This window comes from Amblyomma maculatum, chromosome 1, assembly GCF_055883805.1.
Source record: "Amblyomma maculatum isolate TAMU_Amacu chromosome 1, ASM5588380v1, whole genome shotgun sequence".
Lineage (NCBI taxonomy): Eukaryota > Metazoa > Arthropoda > Arachnida > Ixodida > Ixodidae > Amblyomma > Amblyomma maculatum.
The window spans coordinates 313,379,845-313,407,263 of record NC_139344.1 but is presented as its reverse complement, the minus strand read 5'-3'; the positions used below and the strand labels follow the sequence as shown (position 1 = coordinate 313,407,263).

Genomic DNA, 27,419 nt, shown 5'->3' with positions numbered 1-27,419 from the left:
CGTACTAGACGATCTTAATCCATCCGCTTAAATCCTTTCTGGATTTATATTTCATTAGCAGCTGTGTATGGTCTCTGTAATGTCGTTTTCCGTTGGTATTAGAGATTTTAACGGAAGAGCGATTGCTGCAATATTGTTTTTATTTATATTATATGACAATACAATATCAACAAATACCTAAAAGTGCACTGACTATAAGTGCATATTAGGATTTATTGTGAACGACACATAAGCCGCAGAATATGTAAATGGTAAAAGGCAGTCACAAAAATGTTTTGGAGGTTTTCTTTTTTCTCTTTTTTTCGCGCCCCTAACTCAGCGTTAAGCGTTAAGCACTAAGCAGAATCACGCTCCAGGCGTACACTTTAGACACGATTGCATACGACATTCAAAGTAATTTAGGCTAATAATACTAACTATAAAGCACTAGAACCATTGGTGCCAGTAGAAAAACTATAAAATGGTTCATTTTATTTTCCCCATATGTGCACCCCTGAAAATAATTGAAAACCATAACTAATAAATGTGACGCAGAAAACTGAAGCTAAGCGGGACTCGCTTTTTTCTACATGTCCTTACTACGAAGAAGAGCTTTCACTGTGAAACTCTTTCTGAGCCATACCACTTGCTTATGATAGGCGTGTAAGCTGAGCTTAGTGATACCATCTCGCGAATTGTGTTGTGTAGTAACTACTCTTTCACCTAAGCGCAGGGATACGGCTTTCTCAGATGCGTAGCTGAAATAAATCCCCCTAAATAGGCGACTAGCATCGTTCTCATTTCGTTCTCGCCCTACTAAGCGATCAGCTGATAGTCAGTAGGTAGAGCGACTTACCGGTAGTGCCGGGTTTGTTCTCCGGACCAAGGCTAATTTTTCTTTAACTTCCAATTTTCTGAGAAATATGTGTAGCTTTCCTTCATAGCCGTATGGCCGTGATTAGGTGGATGTCAATGATTAATTATTTCGGTATTAAAATATTCTCCGCCGTGAGGATTCCCCTAAAAATTCTACCGATTAGCGTTATGCTCTTTTAAACATGTTTGCGTTGCTGGTTATTCACATGACCTGCAAAGGTCCATTCCAACAACTATCACAGCAATGAGCGCTTTTATTCATGCATAAAATGTCCAAGCAGTCGGAAAACAAAATGTAATTACTACTTCTGGAAGTCAGAGACAATTCCTTAGTGTAACACTTTACATTTACAGCGTCCAACTATATCCTTGAACTCAATGGCGTGTATTACTGAACGTAACTTGTTCTACATACCGTGTGTATGCGTCGGTCGATCTTCATTTCGCTTTTGCGGCGCAGCAGAAGCGCTTGCTTTATTGTGCGCCCATATAAATCAGACGTAATTTTCAGCTGTCATGGACGGTGGGTTTGCAGAAGCTAGGAGACTTTTGGATCTCTTGCTCAGTCTTCTGGCGACAAATTTCCTTCCGAAAGCCGGCTGTCTGAAACTTTCTGATGTTTCTTTGCATTTTCTTCCCCTAGAAAAATGAATTTCCACTAAGTTCGGTTTTGGATTACTATTTGTCACCAGCTGGTATCGCTGGCTCGGCTAAAGCTTTTTTTTAGGCTGGCAATGCCATTCAGTCCTCATGCGTTCTTTGGACGAATGCGAAACATCCGTTTTCTGAATTTGGGGTCCGTTCTCAAGACGTGAGAGCCAAAGTTCAGAAAAGCAAGGATCCTTTCTTTTATGGCTATTCATTTCTCAGAACCATGTTTCAGAACCTTGTTGAAGAAAAAAAAAGTCTAAGTTTCCATCACTTTGCTTCTTAGTTTCCATAAGAGTACTGGCATAGACTTGAGACCTAATACTGCTGCGTCACCCACGGTGCTTAACTAGTCTTAAATGCTGCATAACCAGTGCTAAGAAACCGGCTTCTACTTCTGCAGGTTGCTGACGTTGCCGGTTGCGAGTGACAGGTCCCGTCCTAGCATGTTTCCGATTAATGCTCTACTGTTGGCTTTCCTGCTGGTGGGAGCGAAAGGCTTCTCGTTTGGTGGCCACAGGAAAGAGGACGTCGTTGAGGACCCCTTGATCGAGGAAGAAGACGAAGAAGACGTTCGCCGTGATGAAACACCACCAGACATGCCTCCGTGGTACTCCAGCAAGGGTTTCCCTTACGATTACGGGTGAGGAGTGATGTGCTAAATTCCCGAAATGTTTATTCTAGGACGTCACAGTGTACCGTCACACCGTGGCCACAGCTGCCATCGGTTATATCGTCTAGTTCCAGTGCGCATAGGTGTCGCCAAAACAAAACAAAAAATTCCCAGACCACAAGGGTGTTTTCAAGCGGCATGATTGCACTCACAGGGCCTATAAGACATTGCGATTACATTCTGCGCTACAATTCCGAGGAGCAGACCTTGCGTCCTGATAGCTTTTGATCTATCTTATATGTATTAGTAAACTGGTTTGTCAGTGTATATACTTCGTCTCACAAGATATCTGCAGCACTGCGAAAGGCAGAGGAGCCCTTGCTATTGTGTTTCTAAGTGCCTCTCTGGGCACTATAATAGAGAATTGGGCTCCTACTGTCACCCCCGCCAATTTGGGGGGCGAGATGCGCGTAGAAGCAGAATTGCATATTGTAGTGCGTGTGATCCTGATTGGACCGAAGTGCCTTTCGCAGTTCTACAAACGTCTTGTGAGACGAAGTACAGTGTCTTAGGTTATCGACACTATGTGTCAAGTTGTCCCTCACGTGTATAAAAAAACCGCAAGGTTATTAACAGGATTCATTCCTCCTGTGCAACTAAACCTAATATTTTCTTCCCCTCGATTCAGCTCTACACCTTTTGCAACTTGGTGCACGAATAAGGGTAATGAGCAGTCTTGAGCCTGGAAGGTGGGCTAGCTGTGCATGAAAATGTCAATTCGTGCTCTCCTTTCTGCGATATGACGACAACACGCCATTGTGAGCAGAAAGGGGGAGAGCGCAAAAAATGTTAGGCATCGGCTCTATAGCTATTGTTAAAAGCACCTGCCCGCGGCCGAAGCGAGCCATAGGAGTGGCTGGGCCAATCTGAGCAGAGCTCCTGGCCAGGTGTTCACTCCTAGGCGAGGGGACCAGGGTGAACGGGCGTGCTTCGTGGAAGTTGACATGCTTACAGCGCCATATAGGAACCTGGATGCCGCATATATTTACATTCGGGGTGGAAGAGCCGGTCGCGACGGCTGTCATAACCTTTAATGCAAACGGCAGAAGAAAAAAGTCAGATATGAAGGTGGAGAGCGTAGCGTCGGCACAGCTCAGTGTCCTGAAAGGAGATAGAAATCTATGTAGAACTGTGCTCTCTTCACAACCGCTGCTTCCGTTAGATTCAACACACGCTCGCATGTTCAAGGAAGAAGTTTAGCTGCGTAATCTCCGCCTGGATGTATTGCATTCCATATAGAAGGGAGGAGTCTTCTGTGCGCACACAGAAGCTACGTAATTGTCGCTGTCGAGGTTTTCCTAGATTCCTTAGGATGACATATGTCAGGAGACATTAATGTTTTCTAAGATTTTGTAACCAAAATCGGCCGAAAACATATTTAGTGTGGCGCGCCTTCAAAGACCATAGCGTGGGTGGTCTCCTGCTTTCTTTCAAAGGGTTTCCTGGGTTACTGCTTCTTTTTGCTTCCCGGAACAGAATGGGGGATGAGCTTGGCCACATGTTCGGACCCGATACCGAGGACTTGTTCAAGGAAAAAGAGTTCTTCTACGAGGAACCGAAGAAGACATTTGAAGAAATCTACGAGGAACTGTTCAGGTACAGGGTCGACAAGCACGTTTTTGGGCAAGTTGGTGACGATCCTCCATAGTTACAGCGCTAAAGAGAGGTCAAGAGAGGAGGACAAAACATAGCGCTGTGTTTTGTTCTCCTCTTTTTCCTTTATTAAGCGCTCTAACTATGGAACAAGTACAGGCTGCCGCACTTTTTTTGGGTTCTCAATACAAATGACCTAACTGCTGCTCCTGAACCACATTTTATGCAGTCATTAGTTCAGAGCAGCTTGTTCACGATCCACGTTTTTAAGTGATTTAATTACCAAGCCTTTTACGATTCACTTGTTAGGTCGTGGCTGGACCATTATGCCTGGTGCGAGTTGTGAGCTTGTTGTGCGAGAAAAATAAATGTTTTGATTTCGTCAATCTTTTAATGGGGCACTTCCTTAACTTTCATAAAATATTTTCACTTGCGCATTCGCGACCTCAAAAGTATGTTTAATCATTTTTATTGGTCAAATCAGGCAGAAAGACGGACGTTTTCTGCCTACACCTTTCGCACTTCAATTCTTTTGGGGGCAGATTTAATGGCGTCACGAGTGTGCGATATTGTAAGGCACAGCTATGCGTGGGAATGGCTGAACGTTGCGATACGTTGCAAAAATTTCCTTTTAATGTTTTTTCTAAGCTCGCAGCGAGTAGGCAAACCTCTCACAGAAACCCAATGGCCTGCATTTTGTTTTTCAAATAATTACAAGGCTGCAGTGTAACACCGCAAGATGTAAGTGGTCGTAGCTTAAAATGAGTTTCGCATCTGCACTTCGTCCTGCCGTATGAGAACAATCAGGCAGATTTTTAAGAATTGCAAAAAACTACAGGCTGCCAAAGCAGGATCTGCGGATATATTGATTGCTGTGGTGAATTTATAAATCATCATCATCATCCAGAATACAACGATTGCAGGGCAAATGCCTATCCAATATCCTCAAAATTAGCCCTGTCCTGTGCCATCTTCATCCAGTGCCAGCTGCGTACAATAAGAAGTTACGTTCGAAACTATTTCCCAGAATCTGTCGGAAATTGCTGGATATAGTAGAAATCGTTTTAAATTTGGAAATTTATTAGAGGGTCATTTTTAGCTCTCAACAAAACATTATACATTCTTTCATTCGCTATTTAAATAATCTGGTTTATCCTTTCAGGACGAGAGCTTTTCTAGGCTCATAGAACGAAATCCCGCGCGCGAGAGTTGCGTACGAGATTTGTGCGTCGGAACAGTAATATGTGGATCCCGGTACACGAAGGCATATAGGGCAATGAGGCGGCAGACAGGATAACTCGAGGTCATTCCGAGCCTCGTCGCCGTCCACCTCCGAAACTTTGTCTCCACTAATATACAGCAAAATAATAAACTGCCATCGACTTTGTCGCAGAAAATACGAAGGTCGCCACAAATACCTCACTCGTCAGGAAGCTACTATATGGCGAAGCATGCAAGCCCGCACACTAACCAACCAAACCCGACACAATAAGATTTGGCCCGCTCAATACCCCACAAGTGCATGTCCGGCCTGCGGAGAGATTTCCAACATCCTCTACATTGTTTGAAACTGCCCCGAACAAAATTATACGGTTTACAGAAACTTAACTATGAGCAGCGGGAGGCGAAGCTGGCTCACACAGAGCTCCCCATTCAGTGCCAGCTGATCGCGGTCAGGCCTGGAGGATCGTATTCGCCAATGGTTTCCCGGATCTAGGTGAACCACCCGCGTAATTACTTTATATAAATAAAGTTTCTTCTCTATCTCTCTCTCTATGCACGCGATCTGTGCGCTTATGTGTCACTTGTCGATGACCTCATCGGAAAAATAAAAATCGTGTCTCCACCGGGAATCGAAGCTCTATTCCTCGTATCCCCAGCCAACTGCGCCACGTCCGAGATCATGAAACGCACATCGTAATTCTCCTTGTGTACCGTGAGGATGACAGTGGCGATGACAATGACGCTGCAATTAGTGATAATGACAATGATGGCAGTAGCAATGATAATGACGGCGCATTTAGTTGATAATGATAATGAGAGCGTACGGGATGCACCGTGTGCAGCAGCAGCGCTTTGGCTTTCGCATTTCTGCATTGTAGATTCCACAGTACTCTTGGTTTTTCTTTGTCATATCTAGTGGAAAGGTTAGGCATTTGTAGTATTTCTGTGCGTTTTTCTAAAGATAAACTATTCTTTTAATTCGTACGCATTCTCCTCGGAGCTATCAGCTGCAACTAAGAAAAGTTTCCACTCATTGTAAACACATTTTACATGACAAAGAGTATGAGTCAGTCGGTTCAGTAAATTAGCATTTTTATGACGGAAAAGTCATTGGTGACATTTTTACACTATCAAGAGATGAAAACGTAACAAATTTATTCGAGCTTAAACTTGCTAATGCATAGTGGTGGCGTAATATAGGCATTTGTGCTCTGATACAAAACTTCAGGGCTCTGCGTACAGCATATTTTAAGAAAGTAAATAGGCGTGAAAACAATAGTAAAATCTAGTTATGTGCTCTACTACAACCTGCACCCATTTCGAATATTGCAAGAAAATTTTATGGCGTAGAGACAGCCTTTGCAAAACATTTTTAGTGTCTTACCCAAAGTTAAGAGGTTTTCGCGTTCCCGCCTATTCGCTCAATTTTCTTTTTGTATCCGTACAAGTTCCCCCTGTTTCTTTCCTACACCGACGGTGTCCTTAGGCGAGCTTTGAAAAGCGAAGAATATCTATCGGTCGTGTAGACAAGTATACACGCAACATCTCGAGGTACAACAGTATTTCGAGTCTAGCACTGTTGTTGAAATAGGCTTGTGCTTACAGCCCCTGTCCATACGGGTTTGCTTCCGAGTCCTGCAATGTGCCTCGTTTTGCATCCTCAGTTACTACATATCTCGGAAAAATCTCATGCTATCAATCCTCCTTTTTTTGTTCTTTGATGGTTAAATCAGCTTTAGTAGAATAGTGAAGAGAAACGAGTTCTCTGTACAGATCAGTGACTGTTGTTTTCCTTGATGAAGGTTGAAGGCAGACAGAACATTGAACATGACAGGAATGATGCCAGCAGTGCCGCTTTTAAAATCTATCCATGTTGCTTGCATGGAGGTTTACAGGGTATATGAGAGGAAGCAGCACAACTGGGAGTCGGATCATCACTTCTATACTTCGCCTCACAAGGCAGATGCACCCCGATCCAATCAGGATCACGCGCACTACAATCTCGCCCCCAAAATTGGCGGGGCCGGTGCCAGTACGAGCACGATACTTTACTATAGTGCGCAGGGCCGAGATGCACTTAGGAGCACAATTGCAAGGGCTCCTCTGCCTATCGCAGTGCTGCAGATATTTTGTGAGACGAAGTATACATGCTCCCCTGTTTAACGACTGTAGGGGTGGTAGGCTCCCCCTGCGGCGCCCCCCCCCCCCCCCTCCCCCAGCGGCGTGTCTTGTTTGGCCGTATCCACTTCCGTAACACCCCCCCCCCCCCCCCCCCCCCCCCCCAATCCGCCTTCCTTTCCCCGCCGCCATAGCTCCATTCAGAGTACTCGTAGCCTCCGCTATGGCCTTCTAGCCACCATACCTCCGCCGTAGTCACTGCCATCCGTGGTGCCATATTCGTAGTTACCATGGCGCGCCACCACCGTATGCCTGGCCATAGCCGTCGCCATAACCCTGGCCACAGCCGCCGCTGCCATAACCGCCCCTCCGTAGCCTTGGCGTGCCCCAGGCTTGATTCCGGTAACCGCCTCCTCGTCCAAGGCCCCCTCTGCCTCCGCGTCTTTCTCGGCCATCAGGTCCAAAGCCGTCACCCGGTCTCCCGCACAAGGCTCGGGCGTTGCTGTTGTGGGCGTTGGGTGTTGCTGTCTTGATACCGCACTCCTCGCTGTCGATTTTTTGCTTCGGCTCGCGACAGATGAGGCGTGTGGCAAAATATGAGGAAATTTTGAATGGCCAGAAAAAAAAAAAGAAACGTTTTCCCGTTGTTGTCTTTTTTTCTGAAAATTAAAAAAAAAACGAATTTCTTTTACGCATTTCAACATTTTATTCTCAAATGTCAAGAGCCATTAATTTCATAATGTAAATAATAGCCTTGAAATGCTTTCTGCCTTTTCACGAACAAACGCAAGGTTTTACAGATCTGTTTAACAAAGTCATTCTAGAAGCATCACCGCCAAAGCGTACAGGAGGCAACCACTGCAGTTTTCTGTAAATAGGCGCAACTTTCTGAAATAATTTCAGCAGTTAGAACGCAGAGTGCTGTCATGTCGATTCAGCCGCTGCTATTTTACAGGACCACGAGGTTTCGCTGCGCAAAAAATCAATTTAAAAACTAAAACAGGAGGTCACGTTCTTCTCTGCAATATTATATAATAGGCGCAGTCTCTTCGTTGCTTTGCCTTTAGGTGGTAGGTCCACTGACCAGGTGCTGAAAAGGAACGCATGAACAGCTTCGTGGAGGTCAGTTCTTGTCCTGGACATTTCACGCGCTGAGCAATCGGCTCAAAAAGGCGAATGGCATTGGGAAACGCGTAGCTGCTGTTGCAGTACGCGCACCTACATCGTGGGGTACGCTTCCCGCCAACGGTCTCCCTCAGCATGAAGTGCAATCAATCAATCAATCAATCAATCAATCAATCAATCAATCAATCAATCAATCAATCAATCAATCAATCAATTTTTATTTTCACCGAAACAAAAAAATACATGGCGAAAAAAGGAGGTGGGAGAAAAAGCTGCACAATAGCAGCTTGACAAAGCTCACCCGCACGTCGGAAAGTGACCGCATGAATAACCCGCTTCTACCCGGCTTTTAATGCGGGCTTTCACTACAGTTATGAGCAGATGGACAACAGAAAGTAAGAATACAAAATTAAGTGCTCCAAAGCACGAGAAACTGCCCCCAGACAACCCAGAATACGAAGCTTCACTGACGATGGAGGTCATACGCGTCTCGCCGATCCGCGCTGCTATTGAGTGTTGGTAGGCCCACCGTGCATGCTGTGGGCCGCTAAGTCACGTGTTTTGTGTGTGTTTCATGCATCCCGAGCGAAGCAAAATAAACAGGAGTCGTATTTCTACGCTCGCCGAGAGCCGACGTTAGTCTGGCCGCACCGTTAAGCACCAGAGGCTCGGTGTTGAGTGGAGTCGCAGGACCGCCGCCCTAGCAGCGATGCGAATACGACCGGTGTTGCATTACGCACTTAGTGTAGCCTAAGTTTTATCCTGTACATTTTTTCTCGTGGAAATTTTGACCAATGTTTCCAACTGCGCAGAAAAGCAAAAAAAGAAAACACTTTTTTTTCGAAAATTTCCCGTTCTTTTCTGAGCTTCGCATCCGCCGCGCGCATTCGCGGGTTGCGGATCGATCTGCTTGCCCTTTCACGTGTCGCCTTGAGCACGGTGTGAATAGCATCCTTCGCAATAACAGTGCTGAAGTCAGAGCCTTTGGATATGTCGGTTGTGGGGCATTTCATGATGTTTACATCAGCGACGTCCCCGAATTTAAAGAAGTATTCCCGAAGACCCTTGTCAACTGCATCCTAGCAGCTGCCACCGACACAGTTTTCCCTCGTCCTTGACCAGCCTTCCCTTTCGGAGTCATTTCGGATGGCTTCATTCTTCTGCCCATAGCCTTTGCCTACTTGCTGGTACTTATAATCTGTGAAATGTCCGTCGTTATACTCTCCGTAGCGTCCGTCAGCAGAAAAAAGCTCCCTCGCCATATTTTCCTTGCTGATCACCGCCCACAATTTTTAGCTGCTCTGCTGCACACGTGTGCTTGTGAAGTCTGGCTAACGGCTTAGAAATAGGCTGTATGCTTTTAAAAAGGGGCCCTGCATTGAATGTCTTATCATTCGTTTTAGTCATGAGTTTCCACATTCGTTACTACCAGCTCTTGGAGAGAACTTTTGAGCCTTCAATTCGCCGAAATAATCTCATGCAAAAATACTGTTGCAATACGAGAGCGAGACAGCTTCAGCCTCGCTGATTATAGAATACCCCGTCACTCTGTCCCTCTGCGGCAAGCGCAAATATCATGGGTGCGCTTGTTTTTAATGTAGAACTATAATACATTGAGATGTGGATTTAATAGTTCGTTTGAACGTCTAGCGCTGCCAGTAATTCGGGCAGAGCAGGGTCGAATTGCCAGCCGCAGGGCACAGCTTCAGCACGAGAGATGGGCGCCGGAGCCAAGCGATGGTGATGGCGATGCCGCAGCATTTTCCGTTCTTTGTCTTCTTTACATTTCCCCCACGTGAAGAAGTCGCCATCCTGGCGACTCAGGGAGAAGAGACGACCAGAGGGTTGTAATATGGCTTGAGGCGGCTAACGTGGACAATCTCGCGGCCGCGACGGCGGTGGTCGGAAGAAGGGGTGACTGGCTCGATGACGTAGTTCACAGGGGATGTGCGTTCCAAGACGCGATAAGGTCCGTGGTATTTGGTGTCTAGTTTGTTGGTGGCAGGAACGCATAGCCAAACGAAGCTGTCGGCCTGGAACGTGGGAGCAGGAGTATCGGTATCATGCTGATCTTTGCGATAGCCTTGAGTGTTGGAGGTAAACGTGCGAGCTAGCTGACGGCATTCCTCGGCCTTCTGTACAATGTCTGACAAAGCACTGTACTCAGAGGCATCTGGATGGTATGGCAAAATTGTGTCCAGAGTACATGATGGTTCACGGCCGTATAAGAGGAAGAAGGGCGAAAAACCAGTTGTTGCTTGGGTGGCAGTGTTGTACGCGAACGTTACGAATGGCAGTACTTGGTCCCAGTTCGAGCTTCCAGATTCAGATGTAACATACATTGCGAGCATGTCCCCAAGCGTACGGTTGAAGCGCTCCGTGAGGCCATTTGTTTGCGGGTGGTACGCAGTTGTAGCTCGATGTATCGATTTACAAGACGACAGGAGCTCTTGGACTACTTCGGAAAGAAAGACACGACCTCTATCACTCAGTAGCTCGCGGGGGGCGCCGTGTCGAAGAATGAAGTGGTGCAGAAGAAAATGGGCTACCTCTCGAGCTGTCGCCGCGGGAAGTGCAGCAGTCTCGGCGTAACGGGTCAGGTGGTCGATGGCGACGATGACCCATCGATTACCAGCGGCACTGCATGGTAGCGGACCATAGAGGTCGATTCCCACGCGATCAAACGGGCGAGCTGGACACGGTAAAGGCTGAAGAGGGCCAGCAGGATGGCGAGAAATCTTGCGTTGTTGACAGGCGGTACAAGAGCGAATGTAGCGACGTACGAAATTGTACATTCCTCGCCAGTAGTACCTTTGACGAATTCGATCATATGTTTTGAGGACGCCGGCATGAGCGCTTTGCGGGTCACTATGATGGTGGGCACAAACCTCGGAGCGGAGGTGGCGCGGAATGACAAGAAGCCACGTTCTGCCGTCTGAGTTGTAGTTCCTTCGGTAGAGAAGGCCTTCCCGAATGGCGAAATGGGAGGCCTGTCGGCGGAGTGCCCGAGGATGCGTAGCCGCGGAAGTAGTGCCAAGGATATCTAGCAGGTTAGAAACCCAAGGATCTTGTCGTTGCTCGAAAGGCATATCCTCAATGGTGAGTGCTGACAAGAGTGTTTGAGGAGGGGACGATGAGTTAGGCGAGCACACCGGTGACCGAGAAAGAGCGTCGGCGTCAGAGTGCTTGCGGCCAGAGCGGTACACTACACGGATGTCGTATTCCTGAAGCCTGAGAGCCCAGCGCCCGAGACGGCCAGACGGATCCTTGAGAGACGCGAGCCAGCAGAGAGCGTGATGATCTGTAACTACCTCGAAGGAGTGGCCGTATAAGTAAGGGCGGAACTTCGTTACAGCCCACACGATTGCTAAGCACTCCTTTTCGGTAACGGAGTAGTTGGACTCGGCTTTGGTGAGAGCACGGCTGGCGTAGGCGACAACGTATTCGGAGAAGCCAGGCTTGCGCTGGGCGAGGACGGCGCCGAGGCCGACACCACTGGCATCGGTGTGAAGTTCTGTAGGTGCAGTAGGGTCGTAATGGCGAAGGATTGGCGGTGACGTTAGAACATTGCGCAGTGTCGCGAATGCATCATCGCAGGCTGGCGACCAAGAGGAGATGTTAGGGGTGCCTTTCAAGAGCTGTGTAAGGGGGGCTATGATGGTTGCGAAATTCCGAACAAAACGACGAAAGTACGAGCAGAGGCCCACGAAGCTTCGCAGTTGTTTCAAAGTGGTCGGTTTCGGAAAGTCAGCGACGGCGCGCAGCTTCTCAGGATCAGGCAGAACTCCATCTTTACACACAACATGTCCGAGTATTGTGAGCTGGCGGGCACCAAAGCGGCACTTTTTGAGGTTCAGTTGAAGACTGGCGCGGGTTAGGCAGGTGAAGACCTGGCGAAGTCGAGTCAGGTGGGTCGGGAAGTCGGTTGAAAAGACGACGATATCATCAAGGTAGCATAAACAGATGTTCCATTTCAGGCCGCGCAGTACAGTGTCCATCATTCTTTCAAATGTGGCTGGGGCGTTACAGAGTCCGAATGGCATAACATTAAATTCGTATAGTCCGTCTGGAGTAATAAAGGCGGTCTTAGGACGATCCGCCTCTGCCATGGGCACCTGCCAATACCCGGAGCGTAAATCGAGTGAGGAAAAGAATTCTGCGCCTTGCAAGCAGTCTAGGGCATCGTCGATTCGTGGGAGGGGGTACACATCACGACGAGTGATTTTGTTGAGACGGCGATAATCAACACAAAATCGTATGGAGCCATCCTTCTTTTTAACTAGGACCACAGGAGACGACCATGGGCTACAGGATTCTCTAATTATTCCGCGTTGGAGCATGTCATCGACTTGTTGGGCAATAACACGGCGCTCAGTCGGCGACACACGATACGGCCGCTGATGGAGAGGTGGATGAGCGCCAGTGTCGATGAGGTGGGAAATGGTCGTCGTGCGGCCCAAGGAAGATTGCGGGATGTCGAAGGAGGAGCGGAATTGGTGTAGAAGGTCAAGAAGTTGCTCGCGGTGGCGCGGCTCTAGAGCGCTGTCCACAGAATGGTCAAAAAGGTCCCGCTGTAGCGGATCGGAAGCCACACGAGTTGGGGTCAAGGCGTCAACTTGGCAAACAGGGAATGACACATCATCAAAGGCGAACAGAAGGTCCACGGGCTCGATGCGGCCAAGGCACTCCCCTTCGATCAACATAGCGGGAGACGCAAGAGGATTGGCTACCAGAAGTGTGCTAGCGCCGTTGTTCATGTCAAGGACGGCAAACGGCAGCGGTAAGTGGCGGCGGCGGCAGACAACGTTAGAGGGCACAAAGAGGACTGTCGCGGCGGTGGTAAAAGAGGCAGTGAGGGGAACCAGAACAGCGCTTCCGGGTGGGATGGTTGTGTCATGAGCTACGAGGAGTTTGGTCGCAAAACGAGGACACGGCTCGTGGAACAGGGCATCAGACGGTGCATCACTCGATTCAATGAGCTCTACTTGAGGACTGGCGCAGTCAATGATAGCATGATGCTGGGACAGGAAATCCCAGCCGAGAATGACGTCATGAGAACATGTGGGGAGAACGACGAATTCGATGATGTACAAGGCTGCAGCAATGACGACGCGAGCAGTGCAGATAGCTGTCGGCTGTATACTGTGAGCGGATGCGGTACGAAGCGATAGTCCCTCGAGAGGCGTAGTCACTTTTCGGAGGGAGCGGCAGAGTTTTTGGCTGATAACTGATACAGCGGCACCGGTGTCGACGAGCGCAAGAGTATGAACACCTTCAACGATGACAGCAGTAACATTCGCGGGATTAAGACGAGGACTTTGAAATTCTGTCGAATACGCAGTTCGTGCCTCGCGAACTGCGGCGGTTAGTTTTCCGGCTGAGTAGCGGGTCGTCGGCGCATTGGCGAAATGGAGCGGCGACGTGGTGATGGCGAACGACGAGGCAGGAAGTCCGGAGGGTCAGGGGATGCTGTTGGAGGACCCGATGGGACGGGGAATTGGGGGGCCAAATAAGGTGGCGCAGGCCGCGCAGCAAAGGCCATATTTATTCGGCGCCGGCAGTAGCGTGTAGTGTGCCCAGGGATGCCGCAGTGGTAGCAAATAGGCCTGTTGTCTGCAGTGCGCCATGGAGATGGTGTCTGACGCAAGGGGGGAGCAAACGCTGTTGGTGCCGAACGCATAGGGGGCGAAGCATAGGCATATGCTGGCTCAGGAGGTGGACTTGAAGTAACTTCGGCATATGAGCGACGCAATACCTGGGGAGGAGCCGGCGCGAATGCTGGAGCATAGCTCAGTGGCGCAACGCCGGACGATGAAATTGTGGGCGTGGGGAACGGCATTGAGGGTGCGACCGGAGGTGATTGAGGAACAGAATTAGGGAGGACTTCAGATACATGCTGTTGGATTGCACGGCGAAGCTCCGGAACAAGGCCAGTTGGTGACGACTCCTTAACATATGGCTGCAGGGACAGTTGTCGTGCGACCTCCTGACGTACAAAAGCCTTGATGTTTTCAGAGAGGCTAGATGACTCCCTCTCCGCGACTAGTCCAGCAAGTGATGCTTGAGGCTGGCGAATCAAAACACGCTCCTTGCGGAGTTCGTCGTAGCTTTGACATAGGTCGTAGATTTCCTTGACCGTCGTGGGGCCTTTGGCGACGAGCATGTTGAAAGCGCCGTCATCAATTCCTATGAGGACATGACGTATCTTAACGGCCTCGGTCATGGTCGGGTCAACGCGACGACACATATCAACAATGTCCTCAATGTAACTGGTGAACGTTTCACCGGGTAGCTGCAGTCGCGACCGAAGACGCTGTTCCGCGCGGAGTTTTCGGACGGCGGGGCGGCCAAAGACATCAGAAAATTTCGTCTTGAAACTCGCCCAGGTAGTAAAGTCCGACTCGTGGTTTCTAAACCACAGATTAGCGACGTCGCTCAAGTAAAAGATGACATTGGTGAGCTTACGGTTGTCGTCCCAGTTATTGTGACGGCTGACCCGTTCGTAAGTGGTCAGCCAATCGTCGACGTCGTCATCGCTGCTTCCACTGAAGGTAGCGGGGTCCCGTTGACGAATCGCACCTGTGCAGGTGACGGGCGGAGGTAGGTGGAATGAAGTCGGCTCCGTCATTGGTGTAGTCAACGTTCTGCTGCGAAGTTCCAGGGCGAGATGGGTACAGGGAACCTCAGATTGACCTCCACCAAGTGAGATGTGGATTTAATAGTTCGTTTGAACGTCTAGCGCTGCCAGTAATTCGGGCAGAGCAGGGTCGAATTGCCAGCCGCAGGGCACAGCTTCAGCACGAGAGATGGGCGCCGGAGCCAAGCGATGGTGATGGCGATGCCGCAGCATTTTCCGTTCTTTGTCTTCTTTACAACATGAGCATTTTAAAATTGAAATGTTGACAGCGACAGCAATTTTCGCACGGAAGTTGGCAGGTCCAGCCCCGCCGCGGTGGTTAGGGCACTCGACTACTGCGCCCAAGGATGCGGGATCGTATCCCGGCCGCTTTTTGATGAAGGCGAAAAGCGAGGCGCCCGTGTGCAGTGCGATGTCAGTGCACTTTAAAGAACTCCAGGTGATCGAAATTTCCACAGACCTCTACTATGACGTCTCTCATAGCCTGTGTCGCTTTGGAACCAAAAACTAAACCAAGCCAGAAGTTCCGCTACAGGGCCATGCAGCACAAGATCCGCGGCTCAAGAATGCCTCAGCACTTTGCTTATATCAGCAGCAACCCTTTTGACGTCCACAATACGAGCAGAACTTTACACGCTTATTTATTTTCTTCTTTTAGTCACTTGTATTGAAAGGTGACACTGACTTCCAAATCCGTCTTTCCGCCTTCCGTTGCAGGTTTCATGACGTTGACAAAGATGACGCCCTGAGTCCGGAAGAAGTGCGGCGTGCCCTGATCCACTCAAAGGTGGACATTCTGGACCCACAAGGAAATGGTATAATTATCTTGTTTAGCTTGTACCAGCTTTAGTTTAAATACTGCTGGCTCTGTCACTCGTGCTAGCAGCGGCTGTTGTGATATTCTCTTTCAAAGCGAGTTACTGTGCACTTTGCGCTTCGAACGTTCCCACACTTTTGCATCTGGAAATTGCAAATTGTTCCTCTGTAGATACCATTGATCTGTCCAAGGGAATAAGCAGATAAATAAGCTCCGTGCTTGCACAGAGAAGGATAGTATTACGACTAAAGTGTTCTGGCTGATACCACAAAGTGCTGGCGCAGACAGGAAGCAATGATCTATGCAAAATGTAAAAATCGTCAAGTTAGGTGCAGCAAGACCATCGACGTACGCACAAGTTGGAATATGAAGGCTGAAATATTCACGCCCAAGGATGTGTTTCTTTTTTTCGCGAAATGAAACAGACACGCGACTATAGCAGTAATCTAGTGCTTGGTTTAATTTCTTTTTCACTGCAAAACAATCAGCGTCTCCCGTACCGCAGATATGGTGGACGATGCGATGGGACAAGACGACAAGGACAAGGATGGGGTGCTGTCACTAGAGGAATTCTTGCTCTCACAGAAGACCAACACCAGTGGCCTCAAGAGCCTTGGTTCTTTCGAGCTTTGACGGCAACGATACTTTCTGTAGAGGAGAACGGTTCCGGAACAGCCAACACCTTTGGGTGCATTGATGTCGTTGATGTCGGCGGATGAGAACGGAGAAGGCTTACACAACACTCATTGTTTTAAACGGCGAAGTGCTGCCACGTGTTTTCTAAAGCACAGGTTGTGATTCTGTTTGCATTCTGTTCAGTGCGTACGGTGCTCGGATATCCGCTGTCACCCATATTTCAGTCACTATACACAAAGAAATGTGTTGTAACCCTACTTTGCCAACAGCCACGTTTTCAGTCACTATACACAAAGAAATGTGTTGTAACCCTACTTTGCCAACAGCCACGTTTTCGCATCACTGGATATTCCATCTATGTGTTGAATTGATTGAAGAAAAAATAACAGACATTTTAACTGTCGCCTAAGCTATAAATTAGCATAAATTTAAAAATAATAAGCAGAACCTTGGCTCGTTGTTAGTTCGCCAGTTGAATGACGATATTGTAGCCCATCCTTACTCTGGTTTTCTGCTTAGCGCTGCTGATTTGAATAAAGTAGTAACATTCAGGGTCTATTACAATGCACGGAGTGTGATTTCACCTGGCCCCATAAGCCGAATAATGCATGAATTACAAATGCACGTTAAACTTTGGAATGCTGTGACACTGTAAAAGATCCTGGTTAATCCTTAAAAACCCATTGCGTTTTTGGCATAAATAAATTGGTTAAACTCTCCACAAAGACTATTAGTCCGTTAACACATCAAGCAATAAATCATATGTATGGGACGCGAACAGCTACAGGAATATTCTTCCCCGTGGATTCTGATGGGTATCCTACCTCTGGTGAAACTTCGCGAAGCAGGGAACAGCCCTAAGGTGAACATTGCATGTTGAACACGTGATCCTTGACCTTCTGTTGTTATTTTCTGTGCGAACAGCACCTGCAGCGCTTGTATGAAGTAGCGGTTTGGAGAAAATGTGGCTGCGAAGCGGGTTTCGTCTGGCTTCTTCAAGGAGGTTCGCCGTGGAGGGGTAGTGTAGCTAGTGTAGCTGCTCACGAGCTGCCTCCAGAAAGCGGAGGACCAACACTGGACAGCATATACAGCACACTGTAGCTGTTTGCAAGGTTGCAGTCGAATATGAAAAGGCGCGGTTTCAGCTACTTGCGCAACTTTGGCGAGACACTATAGTACTCTCTCAAATGGTACTAGCGGTCCACTGCCTGCATGTACTTCGTCACTACTAGCAACAGGACACTAGAGGTCGATGCATTTCTGGCTTTTTTTTTTAAACCGTCAGGGTATGTGACGGATTATGAGCAGTAATGAAAACTTTCACAAGCCTAGTCTTGCAACTCTACAGCGCCAACATTCTCCTTTACTCGATAGCTGTGGTCCCCTTCTTTTTTTCTTTTTGTTCTTCAGAATCTTAGCAAGCCCTTTTCTTTGCGGCTGCGCAGTGGCAGCCGAATAGATGCCTTCATCGAAGAGGTCTTGGAATAGCTGTGGAGACGAAAAGAAGAGATCAAACACCACGGCACCCGGTTTGCGAAAGTTCCTCGGCGAACTTATTCACCACACGAGTGCCCAACCCACTGCTGTCACTCTCTCTGCCAGTATAGACATCAAACTGGATAGCAAAACTAGTAGTGACATCTGCGCGTACCCAGACTTTGAATCCTCGCTTGATTAGGTGGCGATGCATATACTGAGTGAATGACTTCCTCCCCTTAAAGAGAATCATATTTTCATCTATTGTCAGGAACATGGTTGGTAGGAGTCGCAAATTTGGTCATTGCTGTCGATGCGAGTGTCTCGTGCAGCGGGTCATGGCCTCGCTTACGTTTCGGCACTGCCACATTGTTGTCTTTGGCGCCCATCAGACGCAGGAAGAAGTGCGACCATGGGATGATAGAATTGACTGAATGTACGGGGAGGTCGCCATTTGTTACACCAATATTTGTTTTCTAGTTGTGAAAACCCATCTTTATCATTATACCTACGAAGGTACGCAAGTTTGTTTGGTTCACAAGGGTTTCCACAGCATCTCCAAAGATCTAGTGAAAAATCATCAAAAGAGTGAAATTGTCAGGCAGCTTCGATGAAGCCGGAGCTCTGAAGAAAAAATCCGAATGCTTTTTATTATGCAGAAGAGGGCGTATTCCTCCCAGCCATCGTTGTCACTTTCATCTTCTGCAGCACTGTCGCTGCTGCTGTTGCTGTCCTTTTAGCTGATGGCACGTGCCCTCAAAGTGCGATTAAGAAATATTTATGGTGCAGAGAGACTTTTTTAGGTGTATACTTACACCGCCAAAAATAAAATCAATGCTGGGGAAGAGAGAAGGAAATGAAAAGATGAATTATCGAAATAAAAACGAGAAACCATAGCGGACGCAAGAGGCCAACACTGTGAATTGCGCACAAGTATAGCATTTTAGGAAACGTAGCGCAAAGAAGACAAGGACAAAAAAGAAGGAAACACACACGAGCGCTTGTCCTCGTCCTCTTTGCGCTACGTTTCCTAAAATGCGAATGCACCAACTCGCCCAATTTAGCATTCCAGTGCACAAGTATAGCCGTCTTTATCTTCTGAGAGGCTCACTGGCTCACTGGCTCATCAACATCGTCATCCTCTTCACTATCTGTGGACTGGTCTACATCATCAAGAAGTTAAAGAAACACGTATAAGGCCTCTTCTGCAGTCAGGCCATCTAAAGAGAAAAAGGTATTGGGCAGACGCGCTTGAGTTTTCATACAAAAGCCGTAGGGAAATATGTTCCTATGCGATAGGTCTCATTTACTCTGCATCGATTTCGCCTCAAACCTCAAACAAGGTTAGAAACTGCTATGGTACATTAAAGGAGGCTTCAAAGTTTCCACCGAATATGAGCTACTTACATTTATTGCGAAAGCAATACTATACTCTAGGTTTCGAGCCTTCAGCGTAGCGCAGCGGTAGTCACGTATTACCAACGTATTACCTACGTGACGCTGTGACGTCACACCCCACGTGACACTAGATTGAGAGCTGGGCTACCAACTCAAGCGGTCGACGTAGCGCGGTGTTAGCGACGTCTTACCCACGTGACGCTGTGATTTTACACCCCACGTGACACAAAAGCGAGAGGTAGGCTCCCAACGAAAGCGGTCGGCGTGGCGCGGTCGGAGCCGCGGCTCAGTTGGCAGGAGCTGCCAACTTGGGTCTCTCGTTTCACATGGGACGGTTATGTCAGAATCAGCCTGCTAAGACCTTGGCATTCACGTACCCCTATATGCCACTAAGGCACGTTCATACGGCTTGTTTAAAGCGGTGCTTTATATGTGGTCTGAGGAAGAAGAAAAGAGAAGAACGCTCGGTCACCCGCAGCTAATGCTTTCGCTTGTTGCAAATTTGCAGGGTCGCGGCGAAGCAGCAAAGCAAGATGACCAGCGTGGCAGGCTTCTCTGTCTGAACAGCCCCTACCGAGCTTGCGCTCCGAGCACGCGCTGAACATCTTTATTTTTCTCTAACACGGCTGGTAACGATGATCTCAGTGCCTCCGCTTTATAGCGTTGGCGGGCGCTATAGGGCCCCTCGCCTAGACGGAACGGCGAAATGTACGCGCCGACGGGGCAGAGGTGAGGGTGCCACGGCGGTAAGCAGGTCTGCAGATAAGCCGCAAACATCTGAGGGGAGCTCCTGGGGAGGTGTCTCGAGGTAAGCGGGTTTGAAGCGATCTAGAGAGACGACCTCTTCACGACCATCCAGCAGGATTGTCGCTGACTTTGTCGTCCGGTTGAGGACGCGGTACGGGCTGTCGTATGAGAGGGTAAGAGGCGCCTTTACAGCATCTTGTCTGAGAAACACATGCGTCGAGGAAGCAAGGTCTGGGTGCACGAAGGCTTGATGGGCAGATAAGCGAGGCGGCACTGGGCGCAGATGCTGAAGACAGTCTTGTAGGCGATGAAGGTATTGTAGGGGCTTGGACGAGGGAGCCGAAGGTGCGCACAAGTCTCCGCGAAGCCGCATGGATTTACTGAAGACGAATTCGGCCGCCGAACAGCCAAGGTCACGACGCAGGAAGGCACGTAGGCCTAGGAGCACCATAGGTAACGAGCACCATAGGTCGACCCAGTGCTCGCGATCCAGGCGCGCAGTGCGGGCAGCCTTGAGCTGGCGATGGAGCCGCTCGACCATGCCGTTGGCACAGGGATGGTATGATGTGGTGCGGCAGTGTTTAGTGCCGAGTAGCCGTGTGAGCGAAGTGAAGAGGGCACATTCGAACTGGCGGCCGCAATCCGTGGTAACAATGCCGGGGCAGCCGAAGCGGAAAACCCACGCTGAAACGAAAGCTTTGGCAACTGTTTGCGCAGTAATGTCCGGAATCGGCACGGCTTCGGGCCAAAGGGTGAAGCAGTCAACCATCGTCAGAATATACTTGTAGCCCTCAGAGGGGGGAAGCGGTCCAACGAGGTCAACATGAATATGGTCAAAGCGCGATCCAGGCGGCAAGAAAGACTGAGGGGGAGTCTTGGTATGGCGTGTCACTTTGGCGGACTGGCAAGCAAGGCACGAGCGGGCCCACTGGTGAACGTCTGTGTTGATGTTCGGCCAGACGTACCGCTGGGTAATGAGCCGCTGCGTGGCTCGAATGCTAGGATGACAGATGTCGTGGAGGGAATGGAGAATGGCACGATGAAAGACCTCCGGGATGAACGGTCGCGGTAGGGCCGATCATATGTCGCACCAGAGCGCGCAGGGTACAAACGGATGAGGCACGAGCAGCAGACGGAAGGCTCGGGGGTGGGCACGCAGGGCTTGCGGCTCAGGGTCTTCAAGCTGCGCCCAGGTCAGAGATTGCCAGTCCACAGCAGGTGAAGACACACCGATGGTGGTAATGCGTGAAAGTGAGTCAGCTGCCTCATTGTCGGTGCCTTTGATATGTCGAATATCGGTTGTGAACACCAATATGTAGGCCAGCTGACGAAGTTCACGAGCGACGTACTTCGAAGAGTTCATACGGAACACATACATCGGAGGCTTATGGTCCGTGAGAACGTAAAATGGCTGGCCCTCCAAGAAGTGGCGATAGTGCTGGATGGTGGAGTATATATGGAAAGCAGCTCAATGCCAAGTACGCTGTAGTGAGTCTCGGCAGGCTGGAGCTTCGGAGAGAAAGAACCCAGTGGGTGCCACTCGGAGTCGATCTGCTGCTGGAGAACTGCACCAATGGCCACGCTAGAAGCATCCATCATGATGCGAGTGGGTGCGGAAGTCTTAGGGTGAATGAGGACGACTGAATCGACGAGGGCTTGTTTTGCAGCCGTGAGAGCGGCCTGAGCTTCGGGAGACCAGGACATCACGGAGGATGAGGACGTGGTGGTGCGGAGAAGGTCAGTCAGGGGTGAAGCTCGGCGCAGTGCGGAATAAGGCGCCGTGAAAATTCACAAGCCCAGGAACTCACGGAGCTTGCGTAGGGTAGTGGGTGCTGGAAAGTCCTTAACAGCCTGGACGTGAGAAGGCAATGGACGAATTCCCAGCGCCGAGATGTGGTGGCCCAAGAACTCGAGCTCAGAAGAGCCAAAGACACCTTTCTGGGCATTGACGACCAAACCAAACTCTTGGAGGCGTTGAAAGAGTTCCCGGAGGTGACGCTCGAGATCCAGTGGAGAACGACTCGCGACGAGGATGTCGTCGATGTACGCAAATACCGCCAGGAGTCCACGCGTCACTTCAGCAATGAATCTTTGGAAATTTGAGCTGCGTTGCGTAGCCCAAATGGCATGCGCACGTACTCAAACAGTCCGAAGAGTGTAGTGATGGCCGTCTTCGGAATATCGGCCGGCTCAAGAGGGATTTGGTGGTATGCCTTGACAAGGTCTACTTTACTAAAGATCTTGCAGCTTTCCAGATGTCCAGTGAAGTCTTGGATGTGTGGAAGGGGATAGCTGTTGTGGACCGTGTGAGCGTTGAGAGCCCGGAAGTCGCCGCACGAACGCGTCACCCGGTTCTTTCTTGGGCACCAGATGGAGTGGTGATGCCCAAGCGCTGGATGAAGGGCGAAGAATACCCAGCATGTGGTCGAATTCCCGTTTTGCAATAGCCAGGCGCTCACCGAAGAGGCGGCGCGGACGAGCTGCGACAGGTGGACCACGCGTGACAATGTGGTGGGTTATACCGAGCTTGGGTGGCTGATGTAGTGTACAAGGCCTCGTGACCTCGGGAAAGTCTGCGATGACTTGGGCGTATGGGCATAACGAAATCAGAGTTCGGATGCCAGTCGAAGTGACAGCCGATATAACGCCATTGATGGAAAGGCGCGTCTTGCTGTCGATGAGAAGATGACGACGCATGCTGACGTCCAGATGAAAATGCGTCAGGAAGTCGGATCCGAGGATGGGTTGATGTACATCTGCGAGCGACGATGAAGATACATCGAAATGTGAGGGATCGGTGACCATACGTTGCGATGGAGGTTGAGTTGGCCGCACGGAGAATAGGTCCATGTGACTTGGAAGCACGGCCGACCTTGGAGGACGGCAGTACGATGACTTCGGCAGCAGTGTTGACGAGGAAGCGCAGGTCAGAAATGCGATCCATGACGACGAAAAGGCAGCCAGGTTGAAGAGCGAGGTCACACGCCGCCGTCAGTGATCTCGCTCCGCGTTTCCCGACCAGGTGCATGGTGGAGTGCACTGGCGGGCGCGGCGCTGGAAAGTTCGGTGATACCAGCAGAGACGTGGACTGCGAGGACTGGACGAGTGCGGACCGCTCGGCGAAGACGAGCGGTGGCGAGTTTTTGAGGAGAAACTGTGCTGGGCATGAGAGGACGTCCGAAGGGCATCGATAGAAGCGGCCAGCTGATCGATCCGGGCCTCTAACCGTGAAATGACGGAAGTCTCCGGTGGAGAAGAGAGGGCAGCGACGGAAGAAGTCGCGTCGTGGACTCGATCATCGAGCTGGGCGAGGTGGTCAAGGGTCAAATCCCCCGCAGCAGCAAAGATGAGGCGGATGGACTGCAGCAAGCGTTGAAGGAAGAGCTGCCTCAACATTGCGCCATTCGAGTCGGCGTTGCTTTCGCCCAGGAGCTGCCGCATGCTAGTGAGTAGCTGGGAGGGGCGGCGGTCTCCAAGCTATTCGTACGTGAGCAGCTGCTGAAAGCGCGCACTCTCGGACTGTGTGATGCGGTCCAGAAGGCCCTGCTTTAGTCGCTGGTATGGGGCATCGCCCAAGGGTCCAGCGATAATGTCCGCCACCTCTTGAGCCACTTCAGGAGGCAGGTTGGAAAGTGAATGACGAAACCGAGATGCCTCCGAGGTGATGTGGTGCAGATGGAAGATGGCTTCCACTTGGGCGAACCAGATCTGCGGAACTTGGGCCAGAATGTTGGTAGGCGGATCTGGAGAGCCGCGGCGTCCCGTTGGCGCCAGGTAGCGTCAGGCGGAAGGTCGCCTGAGGGCGGTAGGTTGCTGGGTTTGTCATTTCTTAGGCCGGAGTCACCACTGTTGCAAATTTGCAGGGTCGCAGGGTCGCTGTACATCTTTATTTTCCTCTAACACAGCTCGTAACGCTGATCTCAGGGCCTCCGCTTTATAGCGTCGGCGGGCGCTATACGCTCAATATCTGGAAGGAAGGAAGGAAGGAAGGAAGGAAGGAAGGAAGGAAGGAAGGAAGGAAGGAAGGAAGGAAGGAAGGAAGGAAGGAAGGAAGGAAGGAAGGAAGGAAGGAAGGAAGGAAGGAAGGAAGGAAGGAAGGAAGGAAGGAAGGAAGGAAGGAAGGAAGGAAGGAAGGAAGGAAGGAAGGAAGGAAGGAAGGAAGGAAGGAAGGAAGGAAGGAAGGAAGGAAGGAAGGAAGGAAGGAAGGAAGGAAGGAAGGAAAGAAAGAAAGACTATTTTGCCCTATATTATTTTGACAGTTTTTGGGGCGTCTTCAGAGGTGTCTCCTTGTTGCATCGCCAGGAGTCTTCTCCATCGACCTCCACTTTTACCCAATGGTCTGTTGCCCTCAGTCTAGGGCTCCGCTGGCCACTGCCGCCCATTGAGCTCGCTGTACCAGACCTTGCTGGTCTTCGCAGCAGTCGCTGGACAGCAGAGTCTCCCATTGCTCCGCACTTGGTTTCGAATTGTGGGGACCACGTCTCTGTTTTAACAGGCCCATGTGATGTAGTATAGTATGGGTTTTTAGTCGCACTGCGGACATCTGTCTGCGTATATGGTAGGGTGCATTTTGTTTAGTATGTGTAGGTTTGAGTTTGAACCCGTCTGTATATGTCTCCTGATGACAGCTTCCTCTCTGTTGAGAGAACGGTGCGGTGGAGGGTATCGCATTCTTCTGCCTCTGTAGTTTTCAAGTATGGTTGATTATACCTTGGGTGCTGGAAAAAGTTCCGTGGACTCGTCGGATGCTCGGAAAATAGTGCATGCTCGAGCTATCCTTCGACCTCTTGGTTCCCTGCCACCCACATGCGCCCCGGTACCAACATAATTTTGTGTGCGGTCTTTTTTCTGTGTGGTTTTTAATTTTGACCCTCGCTTCGAGGAGCATACGGAGCGCTTGACAACCTATCCTACCATTCATTTAATTTCGACAGGCTATTTGAGAGTCCGTGAGTATCGTTAGCGACCGGCCGGTTCTATAGCCCTCCGCTTCCGCTAGAACAACGGCTACTTCCTCGGCCTCTGCTACCGTGCAGTGTCGCATAGAAGCGCTGGTCACTACGCGTAGAAACGAATCGACCACCGTGGCCACTGCAATTTTGCTGTGTCCTCCTCTCGAGGACGCGTCTGCATACACGGTCATGTCTTGGGGAGAGTATGTTATCTGAATGTATTCGGCCTTTGCTTCCCTTCTGCCTCGGTGGAGGTTGGGGTCCATGTTTCTCGGGATTGTAGCTACCTTGAGGGACTTGCGAAGTGCGTCGGGGATCGTTTCCATCCTCGCTATTTCTCGCATCTGCTCGCGGTACCCGAGCCTCTGTAAGAGCACTCTTCCCGTCGTTGTCTGCAGCAGCCTGAGTTTTTGCGGCTCACGCTGCGCCTCGCGTAGCTCTTAGAAGATGTTTTGCAATCCAAGAGCCATGAGTCTTTCGGTCGACGTGTTGCGCGGTATTCGGAGCGCTGTCTCTTATGCTTTGCGTAGCAGGGATCAGCTTGTGGTATTTCGCTCTTGTTGAGGCACTGGTAGGGTAGGCTGTACATAATTCGGCTCACTACCAGGTTTCTGACTAGTTTTAGTGTGTCCTCTTCGCGCATGACATGCCGCCTGTTGGTGATGCGGGTGACAATGTGTGTTACTTGTAGCGTTGTTGCTTTGAGCAGGGTAAAAATGTGAATACTGCGTTGGTTGGATTGAACCCACATACGCAATATTCTTATTGTTGTCTTTTCCGGGATGGGCATTCCTTCCAGATAGTTGTTGAGTTTCAGGTCCTCACTGGTTGGGACGGTCCGGTTTTGTTTGCCTCTCCACACTCGAAGCAGTTCCGATCTCTCGGTCGAGCATGCGAGTCCTCTTTCTCCGAGATATTTCGGTATACAGGAGGCCGCTTCCTGTAGTGTTTCTTCCTTCTCCTTGAGGGAACCGGTGTTCGTCCAGACTGTTATGTCGTCTGCATACAGGCCGTGCCTGATGCCTTCAATCGTTCGTTTTAGTGCTAGACCTATCGTAGTTATATTGAAGAGGATAGGTGAGATGACTGGCCCTTGGGGTGTTCCTTTGTTTGGTGCGTGAAGTTTGTTCGATCGAAGGTCTCCCATGCCGATGGCAGCAGTTCTATCTGACAGGAAGGCTGTGACGTACCCGTGGATTCTGCGTCCGCAGTCCAGGTCGTCAAGGCCTGTAAGTATCGCTTCGTGACTGACGTTATCGATTGCTCCCTTGGTGTCGAGGGTCATTATGACATTTGCACCCGTTCGGAGTACGTTGCGGAGCACACCTTGTATTTGGAGGAGCACGTCTTGCGTTGAGAGCTTTTTTCTGAAGCCGAACATGGTATGGGGTACACAGTCATTACCTTCCATGTAATTTTGCAGTCTGAGCATCACCACCCGCTCGTAAAGCTTGCCAAGGCACGGCGGGAGTGAGATGGGCCTGAGATTTTCAATTTGGAGCCTTTTGGCAGGTTTAGGGATCATAATTACTTCGGCGTGTTTCCAGTCTTCGGGAACCGCCTCCGCCTCCCAGTGTTTGTTTAGAAAGCTTGCGAGCTCTTGTATGAGGTCGACACTCAGATTGCGGATCAGGGCGTTGTCTATTCAGCGTTGAACTTTTGTAATTTTTTTTTATTTTCAGTTGGTCCAGTATTCATAATTTGTGGCCACCATTTTGAACCACGTCAGCACGGACATTCGGAATAATAAGAAAAGAAGGCGCCACGAGCTACAAACACTGCAGCGGCATCAAGCGTACCGCAGAGAACATAGTTTTTTTTTTTGTCATGTTATCGAAGTGTTGCACCATGTGGCGCCACAATACTGTGGGGGATTGGGAACGGCGGCGCTGACATTGAGGGCGAGGCATGATAGTCAGGAAACTGAACATACATAGCTTTGGGCGTTAGACGGATTTGAAGCATGGATATTTATGCAATTCCCTAATAAACATGTACCGCGTTTTCTGGCGCAGTACTGTCTGTTAATAGGTACACACAAAAAGGACACAAAAGGCCCTTTGCACTGTGTGCGAAAAGTATATGACCTACCTGCCTGCGCTGAAAAAGCTTTACGAATGATGTGGATAAAACAAAGAAAAACAACAGCAACAGCTGATAACGCTATGTGTCCCCTAACGATTTCTTCGCTGTTGCACAAAAACGCAAATCAATGAAATGGAGGTATCGAACATGCTGGGAGTTCTCTGTGAAGGATAACATCACGCACTTTCGCGCAACGCTGAATGAGCCTCATCGCTCTTTGGTGTTAAAATCCCTAATTCAGAAGCCATCATTCAAAGCACTCGATGAGAGCAGTCCCTCGTCGCCTAAATTACAGCAGACGCCATCACTTCATTAGATCTAGGTGACAGGTCGACAGCATATTTGTTGATTTATCCAAAGCTTTCGACATTGTCCCACACCCTAAACTCCTACACAAACTTAACTCTGTTCTAAAAAACCCTTCCCTGGTTGGTT

At 49.6% G+C, this 27,419-nt stretch overlaps 1 protein-coding gene and 1 pseudogene across 1 annotated transcript; one reads left to right on the top strand and one right to left on the bottom strand.

The window, feature by feature from the left end:
* The first annotated feature begins 1,673 nt into the window (after positions 1 to 1,673).
* Positions 1,674 to 16,995, top strand: LOC146207134 (uncharacterized). Its single transcript, XM_084587085.1, has 4 exons — positions 1,674 to 2,146; positions 3,653 to 3,772; positions 15,591 to 15,688; positions 16,196 to 16,995. The coding sequence occupies exons 1-4, from the start codon at positions 1,950 to 1,952 to the stop codon at positions 16,321 to 16,323; spliced, it is 543 nt and encodes a 180-aa protein (XP_084443211.1). The 5' UTR covers positions 1,674 to 1,949; the 3' UTR covers positions 16,324 to 16,995.
* On the bottom strand, positions 7,153 to 9,249 carry LOC146207135 (uncharacterized; annotated as a pseudogene).
* Positions 16,996 to 27,419: the final 10,424 nt, after the last annotated feature.

Coding starts and splice junctions, on each gene's coding strand:
- LOC146207134 (XM_084587085.1), top strand. CDS start 1,950: ATGTTTCCGATTAATGCTCTACTGTTGGCTTTCCTGCTGGTGGGAGCG. Junction 2,147..3,652: donor GGTTTCCCTTACGATTACGG/GTGAGGAGTGAT, acceptor TTCCCGGAACAG/AATGGGGGATGAGCTTGGCC. Junction 3,773..15,590: donor ATCTACGAGGAACTGTTCAG/GTACAGGGTCGA, acceptor CTTCCGTTGCAG/GTTTCATGACGTTGACAAAG.